Consider the following 16,564-nt stretch of genomic DNA (forward strand, 5'->3'; position numbering starts at 1 on the left):
AAGAGAAACCATGCACTAAAACCTGCCTGGGGTGTGTCATGATGGCTGTGTCCTTCAAAGGGAACCAGGAATGACCTGTCCTTTGTGGCTTGTGTCTGCTTAGCAAGGGAAAGTAGTAATATGGCTGTGACCAGCTGGAGGGGACAGGCCACCGCTTGAAGAACCGAGGCAGCAGAGAAAGTCACACTTCACCAGATCTGCAAAGTCAGGTCTCCCTGGCTATTCGCTGAGCTGTCCCTGTGAGTACTACATGCCTGTGCGCTCCTGGGGCATTGAGGTGCTAGGCCTGCCTCAGAACCCAGAGACAAATAGCCCCAGGTGCTTCCCTGGAAATCTACGGCTCTAGTCTCCGAGTAACTAAGGGACCCTTGAAACTAGATTCACCCAAGCGCCTTTCTGCAGTCTGCAGGCTCCTTAGATTCAAAGTCAAGCTTTGCACCTTTGCTCTTTATTAATTGTGTGAATTGGGGTCATTTCACTTCTGTGAGCCTCCTCTGTAAAATGGGTATAATAACACACACCATGGGAAGTTCACCAGAAGGCCTAAGCAATGAATTATGTAGTGGCTTAGTCTAGTGCATACACAATAAGCATCAAAAAAAAAACTACAATTCTTCTTCCTAAAAAAAAAAATGTTCTTTAAATGATGTGTGTGTGTATGTGTGTGTGTGTGTATGTATATGTGTGTGTATGTGTGTGTATGTGTGTATGTGTGTGTATGTGTGTGTGTGTATGTGTGTATGTGTGTATGTGTGTGCATGTATGTGTGTGTGTGTATGTGTGTGTATGTGTGTGTGTATGTATGTGTGTGTATGTGCGTATGTATGTATGTGTATGTGTGTGTGTGTGTGTATGTGTGTATGTGTGTGCATGTATGTGTGTGTGTGTGTGTGTATATGTGTGTGTGTATGTGTGTGTGTGTATGTGCGTGTGTATGTATGTGTATGTGTGTGTGTGTGTGTGTGTGTGTGTGTGTGTGTGTGTGTACCTTCGGTGTGCCTGGCACCAGAGGGAGTCAGAAGGTGTCAGGTCTCCCGGAGCTATAGTTCCAGATGTGAACAGCCATGTGGGTGCTGTGAAGTGAACTCGGCCCCCCGGAAGTGCTCCCGACTGCTGGGCCACCTCTTGAGCGCCTTTCATCTCCTTTATCCTTGCCATTTGAAAGCGGGAGAGCTGAATGCCTCTCAGCCAGCCAAGCACTGGGGGGGCGGGGATAAGGGGGAGGTGAGGGGGGGGTTGGGTGAATTTTGCCAGTCTGGAAATCCCCAGCCATCTGCAGGGCTTCCTCTCAAACAGTTTGGCAGAGGCACAAGCCTGACCTAAAGCTACAGCAAACTTCCCATGGAAGCAGAACTCAAGCAGGACCCCCCACCCTGCCTCCAGAGTAGCTCACCAACACACACACACACACACACACACACACACACACACACACACCCAAGACTGAGCAGAGGCAGAGGCCCCAGATCCCCAGGGCTCAAGCACCAGCCATGTGTCCCTTAGTAGCAGCAAACGGGAGCTCCTGAGCTCCCAGGAACTCTCCTCAGCACCCCTCAGAGGAGGCCTCCCTTGTGACCCCGCTCCAGGACACTCCCTGTGGTCTAATGAGGTCCTTTCCCGAAGATCTCTGTACATGCCCCAGCCCGCCAAACCCTCAGGCGACCTTCTAGCTGGGAGGAGATCCCTGTTTCACTCCACTAGCTCAATGGCGGTGTGCATTACTCAACCTCTCTGGACCCTCTGAGAAGACTCAGCTGATCTTCATACCCCTCATCCCTAGAACATGGCTTTACCAAAATGCCCGGTCTATACTATAGGTGGTTAATACTTAATTTGGTGAAACCCAAGCTATAGGCTGGTTTCCACTATCTACCTGCTTTCTAATATTTTTAAAACTTTAATGTATTCACACGGTGGGCGGGGGTGCACCATTCCATGACACGCGGGTATGGAGATCAGAGGACAATTTTAAGGAGTCGGTTCTCTTCTTCCGCCCTTACATGGGTTCCAGAGATCACACTCAGGTCATTAGACTTAAATGGCAAGCATTTCACTGGGGTCTCCTTGCCAGCCCCTCCTTCTTACCTAGGGTAAGAGCTCAGGAAGCAGGCCCTCCCTATCTCACTGGTAAATTACTCTTGCCTTAGCTTTTATTTGAACCTACTGGCTCCACCCAAAGTTGCAAATCCAGCAAAGGTTAAGGGTCAGTAGGAGGACCTGGGATGTCCACCTCCTCACTGACCCATACGCTCCAAGGAGACGGTCCTGCTTGTAGGCTGCTTCTTCCTCGCACGCACACCCAGTATCTCCTTAGGTGGACTAGTGGAAACAGCATGGTGCCACCTCAAGCTGGCAAGTCCTTTTATTGGGAAAAGAATAAGACAAAAGCTCTCCATTTTGCCTCTTCCCAACCTTCCCAACAGGCTGTGCAAAGTCAGACACAATGCCTGACCACACAGCAGGCTAGAGAGGGCACAGACGTCTGCAAGGAATCAGGGGCTGCAGCTCAGAAAGAAGGCGGTCATTGCACCAGGGCTCATGGGCTCCCTGAGGCTTCAGGGGCTCGGCCAGCCCCCTCCATCCCTCAGCACAGTCTCCTGCTGATGCACGCTGCTGCTTTGGCCTGTAGAGAAAACTACAGAAAGCTGCCGATAGTGGCTGGTGTTTCCTGTCTAGTTCTAGCACCTCCTGCCCGCTGAGGTAGGCAGCCCCTTTCCGTCCATCTTCAGGCCCCAGGGTGCCTCCCCTTCAGCTGGCCCCCCTCGGGAGCCACAGCACCATAAGCTTGTCACATCTGCCTTGAATGTCCAAGGGCCTTGGGGTCCTGACACCTGGGCAGGCTGAATATGCAGCATCTGTGGCCCTACTGTGCCATGGGGGCTGGGAGAGGAGCTCCAAAGACCACCTAATTGTTGGCTCTGTTCTCCTAGGACCCCAACCATCCCTCCATTAGAATGTGTACAGTAGAGCCAGAGGTGGGAGACAGACCAGGAGGAAGAGTCAAGCTGACTGCCCAGCTTTAGGACACTGACTTAAAGAGGGCCAGGAGGGGCTCACAGGAGGCTCTGCAGGACAGAGCAGGACTTGGTAGTCATTCATTAGCCCAGCAGCCAAAGAGAACACACAACAGAATCTCAATCTCTCTCTCTCTCTCTCTCTCTCTCTCTCTCTCTCTCTCTCCACATACACATACACACACACACACACACACACACACATGCTCACACACAGGCTTACACACAGACAGGCATATTCACACACGAGCAACTGTGCACAAGCATACATAATTTGCATGCATGCATGTGTTGCACACATGAATTTAACATTCTCCCTCATTCGCTCAGATAAACATAGGTTCGTACACACATGTGCACATACACACGTTCACTGGTGCAGTCGTACGTAGACAGGCACTCACGTTCATACATTTGTATGCTCACATGTGTGCATGCTTACCCCCCCATAAACATATATATACATACATCTGCGCACACAGTGCGCTCCATGTATGCATACGATGCAGGAATTGGCTCCAGTTCAGGAGATCAAGCTCTGTCCAGCTGCATTCATCCAAAGACTTTTACCGTACCCCAGTGGACCCCATCAGAGTCCTAGGCTGAACCCCTAAAATCAGTTCCTGGTGGGGTGCAAAGTCTGAGTTGGGCGCTTCTTGGCAAGGCTGAGAGAACTTTTGCCCCTATCTCCCCTGATCTCCAATGAGGAGGTGGGGCCATTGACAAGCAGGAGCCCCTATAGCTTTGGGCCTTAGAAAGAGCCCCCGGGGAACTGAGTCTGGGTAGACATGGTCTTTGCAGGTGAAGTATCATGCATGGTGGGAATTCTCCAGGCCCTCCTTAGAGTGAGGAAGGAAGCAGGGAAGAGAGGAGTTGTCCAAGCTGGGTCCCCCACCCCCACCCCAGACACCCTAGGAAGGTCTGGCTCTGATGACCCACATCAGCTTCAAGGGAGAAAAAAAAAAAAAAGGTCCAGGGTCAGAAAGAACACGATCCTGCCAAGGGGCAAAGGGCTGGGGACACGGAACAGCGGGCAGTCACCCTCCCTTCCGCCGGGGCCACACGGCAGGGTGGGCCCAGAGAATGACTCAGAAGCGGGTGCTCTGGTAGCGCAGCCTCCGCAGATCTGCCAGCCCCTCGCTCCGGCCGTACACCTCCCTACCGGGACTCTCGGCCAGTCACCGGGCCCCCGCCCCTCCCCCGCTGGCGCTGCTGCTGCCGCTGCCGCTGCTGCCGCTACTGGAACTTCCGCTGCTGCACCGGTCCTCGTAGATGGAGATCTCGATCTGGGGATGATGGTTAAGGAGCTGCGAGCACCCGGCTGCTGATCAGGAAACGGGGTACCAATCCAGAATGAGGCCCGTGACCTGAAGCCCGCTGTGCCAAAGGCCAGGAGCCTGGACCGAAGCCCAAACCCTTCTCCAAGCCTCAGCTAACCATTTCTGAGAGGACCCAGGGCTGAGTGCACAATGGGATCCCAAGGACAGATTCTGGCTTTCTTCGCGATGCATTATGGGATCCCAAGTCACAGATGCACCTGGAAATGGTGTTAGATACAAACGCGTCCCTTTGCTGATCCCTAATGGCCCAGTCCACTTAGGCCAGGCCAATCCCTTCACCTGCTAACCCTCGATTATCACATCTGCAAACTGGGGACATCAACAGAGCCTTGGGATTCCCGTGAAAATTAAATGGACTGAGTACTGAACACAACACAAGGACTCAGTAAAAACAGAATCAGGGGGAGATATGTGTGTTTCTGGGGATTATGTTTTCTGAACTCTTCTCAGTTTTATTGTAAAATATATTATTGTAACTACCGCACGGGGAGCTGTTCACCTGAACTACCGGTCCAAGTGGGGTCAGCAGAACTCCTGTCCACCCCCTGCCCAGCCTGTCACCAAGACAGCCAACCATAGAACATCCTATCCTCTAGCTCATATTGCACATCTGTATTCAGTGAATAGCGGGGTTCAACACAGGCTACTAAAGGAGATTGCGGAAGGCGTGCAGACTCTCCGAGGACCAGACAGCGTTACAGGTTAAGAGAGAGCCTGTCAAATCCTAACTGTGACAAACCTGCTGCTGCTGAAAGGTGAGTGACTGAGCCACCTCCCCTTCAGCATCCTGGTACACACGGGGGTCGGGGGGTAGGAAAGGCCGACCTCCTGGGAATGTGATGGAAATCACATGAGAAGGTCTTCTTCAAAGCCTTTGCATGGTGGCTAGCCTGTTTTAAACACGGTTGGCATGCAGTTCACTAAATACAAAGCCTGAAACTCACAAGTGACACCCCCGTACCCCATTAACGAAAGGTGAAGGATGCCTCCAGCCAGTGGCACGTGGGATCCCGGAAGGCCCCCTAGGGAGGCTCTCGTTTCCTAGCAACATCCTCAAGGAGCCCAATGGGAAGACAACTCTTGGCGCCTCGCATAGAGGAGCCCGGAAGGATACGACCCTCATCCCGCGTTCCACGGGATCCGTGAGCAGGAGCCCTCGGGGAGCAAAGACCTTCTCGTTCTGCTCCTGGATGTACCGGGAAATCTTCTTGAGAACCTGCACAAACAGGGGGCCTTAAAGATGAGTCTGTGGCAAGGTAGCTGGGGAAGGGGAGATGGGCAGTCGGGAGTCGGCACCTTCTCGTAGTGGGTCTCCATGCAGAGGAAGATGAAGTAGGCCGTGGCGCAGGCCAGGCAGCCTTCCAGGTAGGAGCTGCCCCCGATCTTCTCGGCCTCCGCATAGAAGCCATTGAGGGTCTTCACAGTCTCCTCAAAGAGCTGCCTCTCAATCTGAAGGGAGAGAGGCAGACCTTTAGCCTCCCCGGGTGGGAACAATCCCCCGTGAGGTGGGATAACAGTCCTGGGACCACGTGGGTGGGAGGTGGTGAAATACTGTCGCACAGGCATGGCTGAGAGGCTGCAAGCAGAACAGACCAAGGTCAGGAGCAGGAGACCTGGAGTTGGGTCCAGACTTGCCCATGACCCAGCCGTGTGGCCCTGCGTGAGTGGCTTGCCCATACTGTGTTGGTTTCCTGTAGGATAAGAACCAGCATGGCTTTGATCTCCCTTGGAAACAGGAGGCCTATGATGTCCTAGATCAGTGGGTTTCAAACTTTCTAATGCTGTGACCTGTTGATACAGTTCCTCATGTTGTGGGGATCCCTCAACCACAAAATAATTTTTTTGCCACTTCATAAGTGTAATGTTGCTACTGTTATGAATCATAATGTAAATATCTGATACATAGGATATCTGATATGTGACCCCTGTGAAAGGGTCATTCGGTTTCCAAAGGGGTCACAATGTACAGGTTAAGAACCTGTATGTCCTAGATGTTTTATGCAAAAGCTCAGTCATGTATTTTGGTGATGTCACATCCCACTGTGATGCTTGTGCCAAGGCCAATTCTTCTGCTTTGGAAGGGGCTTCAGATGCCTGCAGCTGACAGTGAGAGCTTGGAAGAGACACTCTGGCAAGAAGTCACTGACCACCACAACTGATGTGTGTGTGTCTGTGACTGTGTGTGTGTCTGTGTGTCTATGTATATATGTCTGTGTGTGTCTATGTATATATGTCTGTGTGTGTCTATGTATATATGTCTGTGTGTGTCTATGTATATATGTCTGTGTGTGTCTATGTGCTACTGTGTGTCTATGTGTGTTTATGTGTGTGGCTGTATGTATGTCAGGATGTGGATCTGTGTGTATCTATATGTGTCTATGTGTGTCTAGGTGTGTGTCTTTGTATCTATGTATGTCTGTGTGTGTATGTGTGTCTGTCTATGTCTATGTATGCCTGTGTGTGTCTCTGTGTGTCTCTGTGTGTCAGTGTATAAGTGTGTGTGTGTCTGTGTATAAGAGTATGTCTGTGTAGCCAGACTGTGGCGGTGCACGCCTTTAATCCCAGCACTTGGGAGGAAGAGGCAGGTGGATTTCTGAGTTCAAGGCCAGCCTGGTCTACAGAGTGAGTTCCAGGACAGCCAGGGCTACACAGAGAAACCCTGTCTCAAAAATCAAAAAAAAAAGCAAAAAAAAAAAAAAAAAAAAAAGTGTGTCTGTGTGTATGTCTATGTGTGTCTGTGTATGTAGGTGTATGTGTGTGTATCTGTGAGCATGTGTGTGTGTGTGTGTGTGTGTGTACGTGCATAGAGTTGGCCTGTATTGTTACAATAAGACACACTGAGAATGTTTCATGTGCCAAAAGCTTTGCCGTCACCCCCACTCCCTTTCTCCCAGGTGAGTACTGCTCTGTGACCCTGAGGCCTCCCTGACCCCACCCTGCTCTGACACTTCCTTCAGAGGGTGAGTGGCTTATAGAAGAATGGGAATACTCTTGGTTTTCCAAGAACTAGTGAGGATTTAGTCAGCAAAGACCAGCCACGCCTCGCCTTCCTTACCTCCTTAAATGGCCTGGTCTACAACACAGACCAGCACCAGGTCTCTGCCCTCCTCAATCCCAAGTCAGCTCTAAGGCAGCTGACTGCCTGGTGGGAGCTGACACCCTCAGAAACAGGAGAAACACCCAAGCCTTGGCTGACTGCCTTAGAAACCACCACCATCAGATGAAGATGGTACCCCAGACTCCCTCCCTGCTTTGTCTAAGACAGGTAAAAGGATGGGAAAGCAGCTTCTAGCTCTTCCCCTGGGTCTCTTAGCTGCCCTGCCACAGCTCTGGTCACGCAGCATCTACTTTCATCCGTACCTGCTCAGGATGCATTTATAAGTGTGACCAGACTCTTGCAGTACTTTCTAGTAACTTCAGTGAGTCACTTCCTGCTTCTAGTCCTGAAGGACTCGTCTGCCCCTGAAGCGCTCTCTCTCTCTCTCTCTGTGTGTGTGTGTGTGTGTGTATGTGTGTGTGTGTGTGTGTGTGTGTGTGTAGGATCTGGTTAAAACACATTCATTCATATTTGGGAGCTCTAAGGTTGCTGTGAATCCTTGCGTTGTTTCCCAGGTAATGATGACCCCAGCAGCCATGGGGCATAGTTTTGAAACAAGGGCTTCATGGTGGTGCACAGCGCTGCCTTCACATTAACAACTCCTGGGCACCTTTTAAAGGCAATGTTGCACTCTAATCTGAGCCCCAGGAGGTGCTGACTCAGTCTGGGAAGGGAAAGGCTAGGTCAGAGCAGCAATTACTACTGTCATCTTACCCTAGCCAAGTAGATGCCTTGCCTGGTCCCCAAGGCTCACAAGTGGCCCCAATCAAGCCAAGAGTGGGAAAAGACACTGGGACAGACAGACAGCTACTACTCAAGCAGGATCTAGGGACCGCTCAATTCTAGCTCACCTGAGAACTCCTCATTTAAAAAAAAATGAAGTGTGAACAATAATGGTTAAACTAATTTTAGTTAACTTTAAAAAATTAATTTGCGAATTAAGGCATAAAACATTGCCAGTGCCTAGGTGCCACTTCCTGGGATTCCGGCTGAAGTGCTTTAGGGTGTATTGAGTTTTTTCAACTCCCCAGAAAATTCTAGTGTGTAACCAAGCCTACGGAGAGCTGCCAACAAATGGTGATGTTTAAATCACAGGCTGGCTACTGATTCAGCAAGTGTGGATGACACCTAATCTCACCCACTAGGACTCAGGAATTTACATTTGTTTAACAAGATTTCTAGTGAATTCTCATGCCGTGGTCATTTGAGCTGCTGGACTAGAACAAGTCTGAGGTTTTCTGTTTTGGCTTGGTTTGGTTTTCAGAGAATTTTCTGTGTGGAAATGTAAGACAATACAATGGATTTATCATTCTTCCATTGGAGACAGCTGAACAAGTCATGCATTTTGTGACATTATGTGTCATATAAGACTAGAGCACTGACTGCTCTTCTGAAGGTCCTGAGTTCAAATCCCAGCAATCACACGGTAGCTCACAGCCATCCGTAATGAGATCTGACTTCCTCTTCTGGTGTGTCTGAAGACAGCAATTGTGTACTTATTTTAATAATAAATAAATCTTTTTTTAAAAAAAGACTGAATCCATTCCTCTGTTGAAGGACATCTGGGTTCTTTCAAGCTTCTGGCTATTATAAATAAGGCTGCTATGAACACAGTGTAGGATGTGTCCTTGTTATATGTTGGAGCATCTTTTGGGTATATGCCCAGGAGTGCTATGCCTCGGGTAGTACTATGTCTAATTTTCTGAGGAACCACCAAACTGATTTCCAGAGTGGTTGTACCAGCTTGCAATCCCACCAACAATGGAAGAGTGTTCCTCTTTCTCCACATCCTTGCCAGTATCTGCTGTCATCTGAGTTTTTTATCTTAGCCATGCCAGGGCAGGGAGGCAGGAGTGGGTGGGTGGGTAGGGGAACACCCTCATAGAAGCAGGGGGAGGGGGGTGAGATAGGGAGTTTCCAGGGGTGGGGACCAGGAAAGGGGACAACATTTGAAATGTAAATAAAGAAAATATACAATTAAAAATCCCTAATTCCCAGTGCCACCACAGAGATAGAGCTCATGTTTAGAAAAAGGTGTCCTCACCCAAAAGGTGCCCTTACCCGGCTATCCAGCTCTGGCGGGAATTTGGTCTGGAACTGACAGATGGTGCCGTCACTGTAGTCTCTCTGGATAAAGACCTTGGTGGCCAGTGAAGCGCTTCGCCTGAGCTCCTGAAGATTGTGGACCTGAGGAAGTGAGCAGGGGACACATGCTTAGGTGACCATTGTCTCAGTGCACAGATATGGAGGGCTCTCCAGCATGGCTGAATCCTGGCACACAGGCATAGGCTGGCCACGCAGCCGGGCTGCAGGGACCTAGAGAAGCAGGCCTTGGGTGAACCTTCCTGAAGTCATCATAGTGTGTATACAGAAGCCTACAGAGGGAGCGAGGCTGGACCAAAACGAGACGCTCAGAGCCGTCAATCACAGCAAAATACAGATTCTAACAAAGAGAAGTGAGGCATGGCGGTGGCGGCGGCAGCGGCGGCGGCGGGCCCTGTGCTTGCAGAGCTCTGCACAGACAGAGATGGACACGGTAGGCCCTACAAGAGGAGTTCACAAGCAGGTTGGGGAGTGGGAGCACGTGGAAGAGAGGAAACCCGGGATGTGTCCCTGAACTCCAAGGGAGACTGAAGTCCAGGTCAAGTTCTAGAAGGCCAGGAAGCACCCCCAATGGTTTTAACCCAGAAAAGGCCTAGGAATGGCTGTTGCTGCAGAGATAACTGAGTATAAAGTGAACTGGGCCCAGATGCTGACTTAATAGCTTTCCTTGGAAGGAAGGCATGGAGTGACTTCTGTCTCTCCATCCAATCTGAAAACTTGGCATTGACCTGGCCCTTGAGGGGAGTGGGCACTATACCAAAAAAGAACAAGGTCTCTTCTCTCTCTCCAGCCTCAGTCACCCGCACCGGAGACAAACACACCATTGGTGAATTACATCCAGCATTGGAAACGCGTGGAGACCAGGCCCTAAGGCAGAGGGAAGGAAAGCTAGTTCGTCCTGTGTAATTAAGCTGAATCCGTTCAGTCACTTTTCTCTCATTTATTGAGTCCCTACTAGTGCCAGGCTCTCCAGACACTGAGCAAAAGTCGGTCTTAGGGCTCCGGGGAGGAAGACAAGTCAAAGCCTAATGAATGAGACTGTGATGAATGGTTGAAACACAGTCACATTACTCAGAGATGCTTGTGCACAAAGGCTTCTGGAGACTGCACGGAGTCCTAAGGGAAGGTTAGGGATACGCAGGGATAGGGGCTGGCCAGAAGTAGAAAGAGGAGGAAAGGGTGACCCTGGAAGGGGAGCAATGGGGACATGATCTGCTCCAGTGGCTCGAGGCAGCATCTAACAAGACCAAAGCTGGTCTGCAGAACAGATACAATCAGTGGGAGATAAACGTGCTACCGTCAAGGGTGGCATCACAAACAGGACGGGTCTCTGGCAACAGGAAGGGTTTCAGGTTGGAGATGCCTAAAAGCAGAGAAGACTAGAGAGAGGTTGACAAGATGGAAGAAGTGGGTGGTTGGTATATCAAGGTCTTAGAAATGCAGGAGACACAGAACATGACATAAAGCTCTCCTAAATTCAAGTAAACTTTCTTCAAGTTTGGGGAATGATCTAAATGACATATAAGTCCCCCTCTAGTCTCAATATTTCTTGATTCCACTAGGCAGGATCTTTGTTGAAAAAGTCCCCTTTTGATATCTACTAGGATCCTGTGATAATTATGAAAAAATCCATGCTTTAAATCAACATGCTTTAGTTAATGATCAATGTGACCGCTCTATCTAGTTATTGTCTCACTATAATGTATTTTCCTGGGAAAGGAAAGGGACTGTGGCCTTCTCTACCCTTCCAAAGCCAGCACACAAGAGCCAGCCTTGGATTCTTTAAGCCCTGGGAGGATCATTCTGAGAGTTTTGCAGGAGTGGGTAAAAGCCTAAGACACCCACTGGATGGCTCCCTTTCTGTCGTAGTTCAAGGTAAAAATAAAATAGCGCCAAACCACGGAAGGCTGTGGTAGGAATGGAAAGGAAGCAGAAACAACTGTTTCAGCCGCTCTGGCCGGAACTTGGCTTCCTGCCCAGGCATCATCCTTTGTCTGAGCCTACACACACACACACACACACACACCTGTGTACACATCGATGCAGGAGCTTCCGTGACCCCATGATGGTGTGGCTGGCTAATAACCAACTACTTCTTCTTCCTCCTAAGAACACAACTAAGTTCATTCCGAAGCTTCCTGGCATGTTGGAATGGCCACATGTTGAGCAAAGGTAGTGGATGTGGTGAATGTCTGATTAGACTCCCACAGACCTGAAACTCCTCCCTTCCCCCAGAAACCAGAGGAGCTGGGTGTTAAAGACAGTGGGCCTGGAAAAGGCCCGAGTCCCTAAATGACCACTCAGAGGACATGTGCCTGCTCATCAGGAGTGATCCATTCAGGACTTTACTGAGGAAGGAAGGAATCTTCAATTAGTAAGATGCTAGGCGATGTCTTACATAATACAGACCTATTCGCTCTTGACTGATTCATTCACTCTCAAGGCTCTAGCTGCAGCTCTATCCTGAACCTAAGAACCGTTCCTGGCTCCAGGTGACTAGGCATGTAAGACTAGTCATGTAAGAGCCTTGGCATGCCGGACTGACCCAACGCATACAGATCACACGGTCTGACATAGTAGGTAAAGAGTGGGAGTTTAGGCAAGAAAGAGTCTCACGGTTCTCACCATCTATGGTGGATCCATCCAGAAGTACCAAGGGGCCAAGCAAAAGATGGCTTACTGAACACAGCAGCAGGAAACCTGATCTTGGTCAATATAGCCCTTGAAACGTCTGCCCTTCTCTGGCCCCCATTTCTTCAAAGAAACTAAGCAGGAGCCTCATAATGACAACCCCATTCATCTCTGACTTGAGAGAAGCCTTATCTGGCATGGAGGACATAGACATTTCCAGAGGTAGAGCAGCCAGTAGGCTGTGTTGGACCTGTGGAGAATAAGAGAGCTTGGGCCTGTGTCTGTTGGACAGCCAGCCAGTCATTGCCACTGAAGAATGTGCAACTTGACACCTGACACTTCTGATTTTTAAGGGAAGCCACAAATGTAAAATTTCGTAATATCAGCTATCCAGTTTCTAAATGTTTTGGATAATTTTTTTAAGTGCAAGCACTAACCTGGTGAAATAAGGTCACGTGTGTGTAAAGACTTAACTCCTACTGCTCCAGTTTGAGAATCAAAGCAGAGGCTAGAGCCAGGTCCCAAGCACTTTCTATCTAGCTTCTTAACCTTGGGGAAACAGGAAAGAGTTCTTATAGCCACCTCCAATATTCCCTGAGGCAGCCAAATCTGTGCCTCCCCTGGGAAGCTCCCCCTTAGCATCTTTCCAGGAGTATCTTAGATGTCTCTGAGAACTGAGCTACCCCCTCTATCTCATAGCCCCTCAGTCCTGCCTAACCCCATTTCTCTCCCATCACCATACCCCAGCCTCTTGGCAGCTGAGGCCAGGACCAAGGGTGTTTCATGAGGAGAGAAATCAGAGGTGAGATCTGTGGACACCATTTCCCAAGCCACCGTGTAACAAGGGCTGGAAGGAGACCCAGAGATGGAGCACAGCATGTGACATAGCATGTCTCTACACACCTGGTAGTCCCTCAGGCTGGGCTTGAGTAGAGCAAGCCCTGGAATGCAGTGAGCTGCTAGGCCTGGCATGCCCAAGACAAACAGGAGGCCCCAAGCTGGTCCACAGATCCATCCTCACTAACACCCATCTCGCTCCATAAGTTGCAGGTGAGGGCCAGCTCAGGAATCACGAGATGGGCTGGCTGGCAGCAGAGGAACGCAGATTGTGAGTCACTGTAGCCAGGTAGGGCCTGGGGGTGGAAAACTGGGCACATGTCCACCCTTTTTCTCAGCCTACACTCGGGCCCAAGCTCAAGCCAGTGACTCAGAGATCAGACCTCTGCCCAGATAATGCTACTTGGGCACACTTAAAGACCTGCCAAAATCCACTTCAAGATGCCCCTCCAAACAAAGAGCTACTTCCCAGGTGTTCTCGGCCATTTGGACTGTTTCCCGGGCAGACCCTGCTCCTAGTGACACACATTTGCAGTGGCTAACTGCTCAGGAAATGGGCTCGGTAAAGCTCTCCAAATGAGGTCAGCGCCTCACTCGGGAACTGTCCTTCCTCCTCTTCTTCTGTGTTCCCCGTACACACCCTTCCCCTAATGCCAACTTCCAAACAGAAGCAAAAAATTCAGTTTCCATAGGAAGCTATCTTCCCCCTCCTTCCCCTCCTCTTTTCTTCCCCCCCCCCCCCCAGTCCTCACCTCCCCACACACCTGTCTCCTCCTACTACCCAGTTCCACTTCCTCTTTAGACTGCTAAGGAAATGACCATGGGAACTTGGAGAGAGGTTTTCCTTCCCCCAACAGGTTTTCCCTGGCAATCTCAATAGTAAAAAACAGCCTAAGGAGATGAGTCACCCCGGCCCAGACACCAGACATCCTGTGCCTTGGCAGAGCCTGAGTTTCTTCTCTCAGCGCCACCAACAGAGTCCAACCAAGGCCAAGCTGTGAGGCTGAAGGTGTTAGCCCTCAGCTCCTGCCCATCCTGGACGATCTCTGTCCCTCTGCCCTCAAGACGGCCAGCCAGAGAGCCCAAGTCCCTCTAGCTCGGTGGTCCTCAACCTTCCTAATGATGCAACCCTTTAATAGAGTCCCTCGTGTTGTGTTTGGTGACCCCCCCACCACAAAATTATTCTCATTGCTAATTCACAACTGTGGTTTTGCTACTGTTATGAATCATAATGTAAATATCTGATATTTTGGATGGTCTTGAAGGAGCTGTGACCACAGGTTGAGAGCTTCAGCTCTTGCTCTTTCTAACATGTCTCTCCTCACTCAAAGCCCCGTCTCAAGACCCCTAGAACTCTAGGAAGCATCATACCGGCTACCCGGATACACTACGTCCATGCAAGCCATGAAGATAGTGGTCACGGGGGCGAAGTGAATTATTGTCTTTGCACTGCAGTTGAATCATCTGTAAAATGGGGTAATGATGCCTTCTTGGACTCCTTCACCAGGCCAAAGCAAGCTTCCAAGCCTCAGTCCTCCCGTCTATTAATTGCAGATAATAACACCGTCCTTGCCCACTTCACAGAGCTGCTCACACATACACATACACACACACACACACACAGCCATTCTGTGTGTCGTGGCGTTGTACCCACAGAGGCATTATGAGCAGAGCCTCTCCCAGGGGAGAGTCATCAAGTCTACTACCAACAGCTTCCTGGAAACCTGGCCTCAGCCAAGAAGTGTGAGTCTGTGGGCAGACCATGTGGGCCACAGCAGACCTGTAGGGGAGAGACGGTAGGACAGACAGGCCATTTGGAGCCCATCGGATCACACTAGTGACTGCTGACAGACCCGCCTCCACATGGGGGGTGGTTCTGGGAGGGCACGGATCCCTGCCAGCTAGCCTTGTGTAACATCAGCAGGCAAACAGTGCCAAGCAACATGGGGAGATCCAGTGGAATTATGCAGTAGCACTTGGTACTGAGGTCATGCCTCTCACTCGCCAGGATCCCACAGGCGCCGCACAGAATCATTCACAGGCCTTTGCTCTCCTCCTTGGCAGTGTTCCAGCTAGGCTGGAAATGGGGAGGCACCACAAAAGCCGGCAGCAGCAGAACTGGGGAGACCTGGTGTGCTGCTACACTCCAAAAATTCAAAGAAACTTTCAGCTCTGCTGTCGGCGTGCTGTGCGGGTACCGAGCCAATCCTTTCTTCCGTATGTTAGCTTCATCATGTGTAAAGAGCTCCCCTAGGGGAGGAGTCACCTCTGGGGGCAGAGACACAAGTCCCGACTTCTTACGCATTATGCCAAGATTTTGTCCTTAGCTAACAGGTCCCTTGATCTAGAGATGCACTGTAAAGAACGCAGTCTCCTCCCCCACACAAGCAAATGTGGATACGCTGGGACCAGCAACTCAAATGGAGAAGGAAAGAAATTCTCAAAAGTGGAGAACTGGTGCAGGAGTTCATTAAAACCAATCCTCTGGGTTCTGGGCCTGAGCATGTCTTTGTCCACGTTCTCCTCCTAGGGAAACATGGATGTGCAGGAAGGTCTGTTTTCCCTAGTCAAGTATTTGGGTTAGAAGCAGGATACTGCACCACATAGCAACAGCAGCAGTAGGCCACCTTTCCCTCCCCTTACACAGGCATGCAGGGATCTCCAAACCTCTAAGGAGTCAAAACCCTGTGTTCAGAAGGGGAAACCCCAGCCCAGCTGGGACTTGGTGCTATTGGTAACAAGTAGAGTCCTGGAGCTCAGGATGGCATGGGCAAGACTGACATGTCAAGGTGAGGGGACCACTCAGCAAAGCTCTGCTTATATGCCATGCCACTGCATACCTCCCCCCATGAACCCGGGAACCACCCTCTACCCCCATCCACCCACGCCTTCTCCTCGTGCCCAGTCTGCCCCTAGTGGGGAATCATTCCCTGCGGCATTGCCCGCGGGTTAAGGTGCCGGCCCCTACCTCAGTGGCCATCTTCAGGGCGTTCTGACCAGTCCTTGGCTGCCGCTGGGCTGGTCCGGGGGGGCTGTCCACGGTGCTGATTTGAAGAGAGGGTGGGCTGGCCGAGGGCAGCGAGGGCCTGGTCGCTGTCCGCGGTACTGATGAGATCGCCGAAACCAGAAGAGTGCTCCGGCGGAGCGGAGGGTCCCTGAGAGGGGATCTGTGCTGTCCACGGTGCTGACGCGGGAGCCGGGTCGGGGAGGCGAGGCCGCGCCCGAGGCTCCTCGCCTTCCGATCGCCTGCTGCCAGGGCTCCTGCAGGCAATGGCCCGGTTTTATCTTTTACAGCGGCAGCAGCGGCGGGCGCGGGGGCGGCGGGGGAAGGAGGGGCCAGCGCCTCGGCGGGCGGGGAGGGGGAAGCCGCGGCCCCCAGACTCCGGCACCCGCCGGAGAGGAGCCCCGCCCGCGGCCACCGACTCCGGCTCCCGCCCCACCCCGTCCCGCCCCGCCCAGCGCCCCGCCTCTCCTGCCTGCCCTCCCCCAGCAGGAGTGCCTAGAGCGTTGCGTTAGCTTCCAACGCCTCCGGGGACTTCCAG

The 16,564-nt window shown here is 51.2% G+C and overlaps 1 protein-coding gene across 1 annotated transcript; it reads right to left on the reverse strand.

Annotated features, from left to right (window-relative positions):
* Positions 1–4,192: 4,192 nt before the first annotated feature.
* Positions 4,193–16,002, reverse strand: Golga7b (golgin A7 family member B). The gene is made up of 5 exons (XM_052172311.1): positions 15,991–16,002; positions 9,513–9,638; positions 5,651–5,803; positions 5,469–5,570; positions 4,193–4,300 (listed from the first exon to the last, which is right to left on the reverse strand). Exons 1-5 carry the CDS (start codon positions 16,000–16,002, stop codon positions 4,193–4,195), a joined length of 501 nt encoding a protein of 166 aa, XP_052028271.1.
* Between the last annotated feature and the right edge of the window lie 562 nt (positions 16,003–16,564).

Source organism: Apodemus sylvaticus, chromosome 1 (genome assembly GCF_947179515.1).
Source record: "Apodemus sylvaticus chromosome 1, mApoSyl1.1, whole genome shotgun sequence".
NCBI classification, from domain to species: domain Eukaryota; kingdom Metazoa; phylum Chordata; class Mammalia; order Rodentia; family Muridae; genus Apodemus; species Apodemus sylvaticus.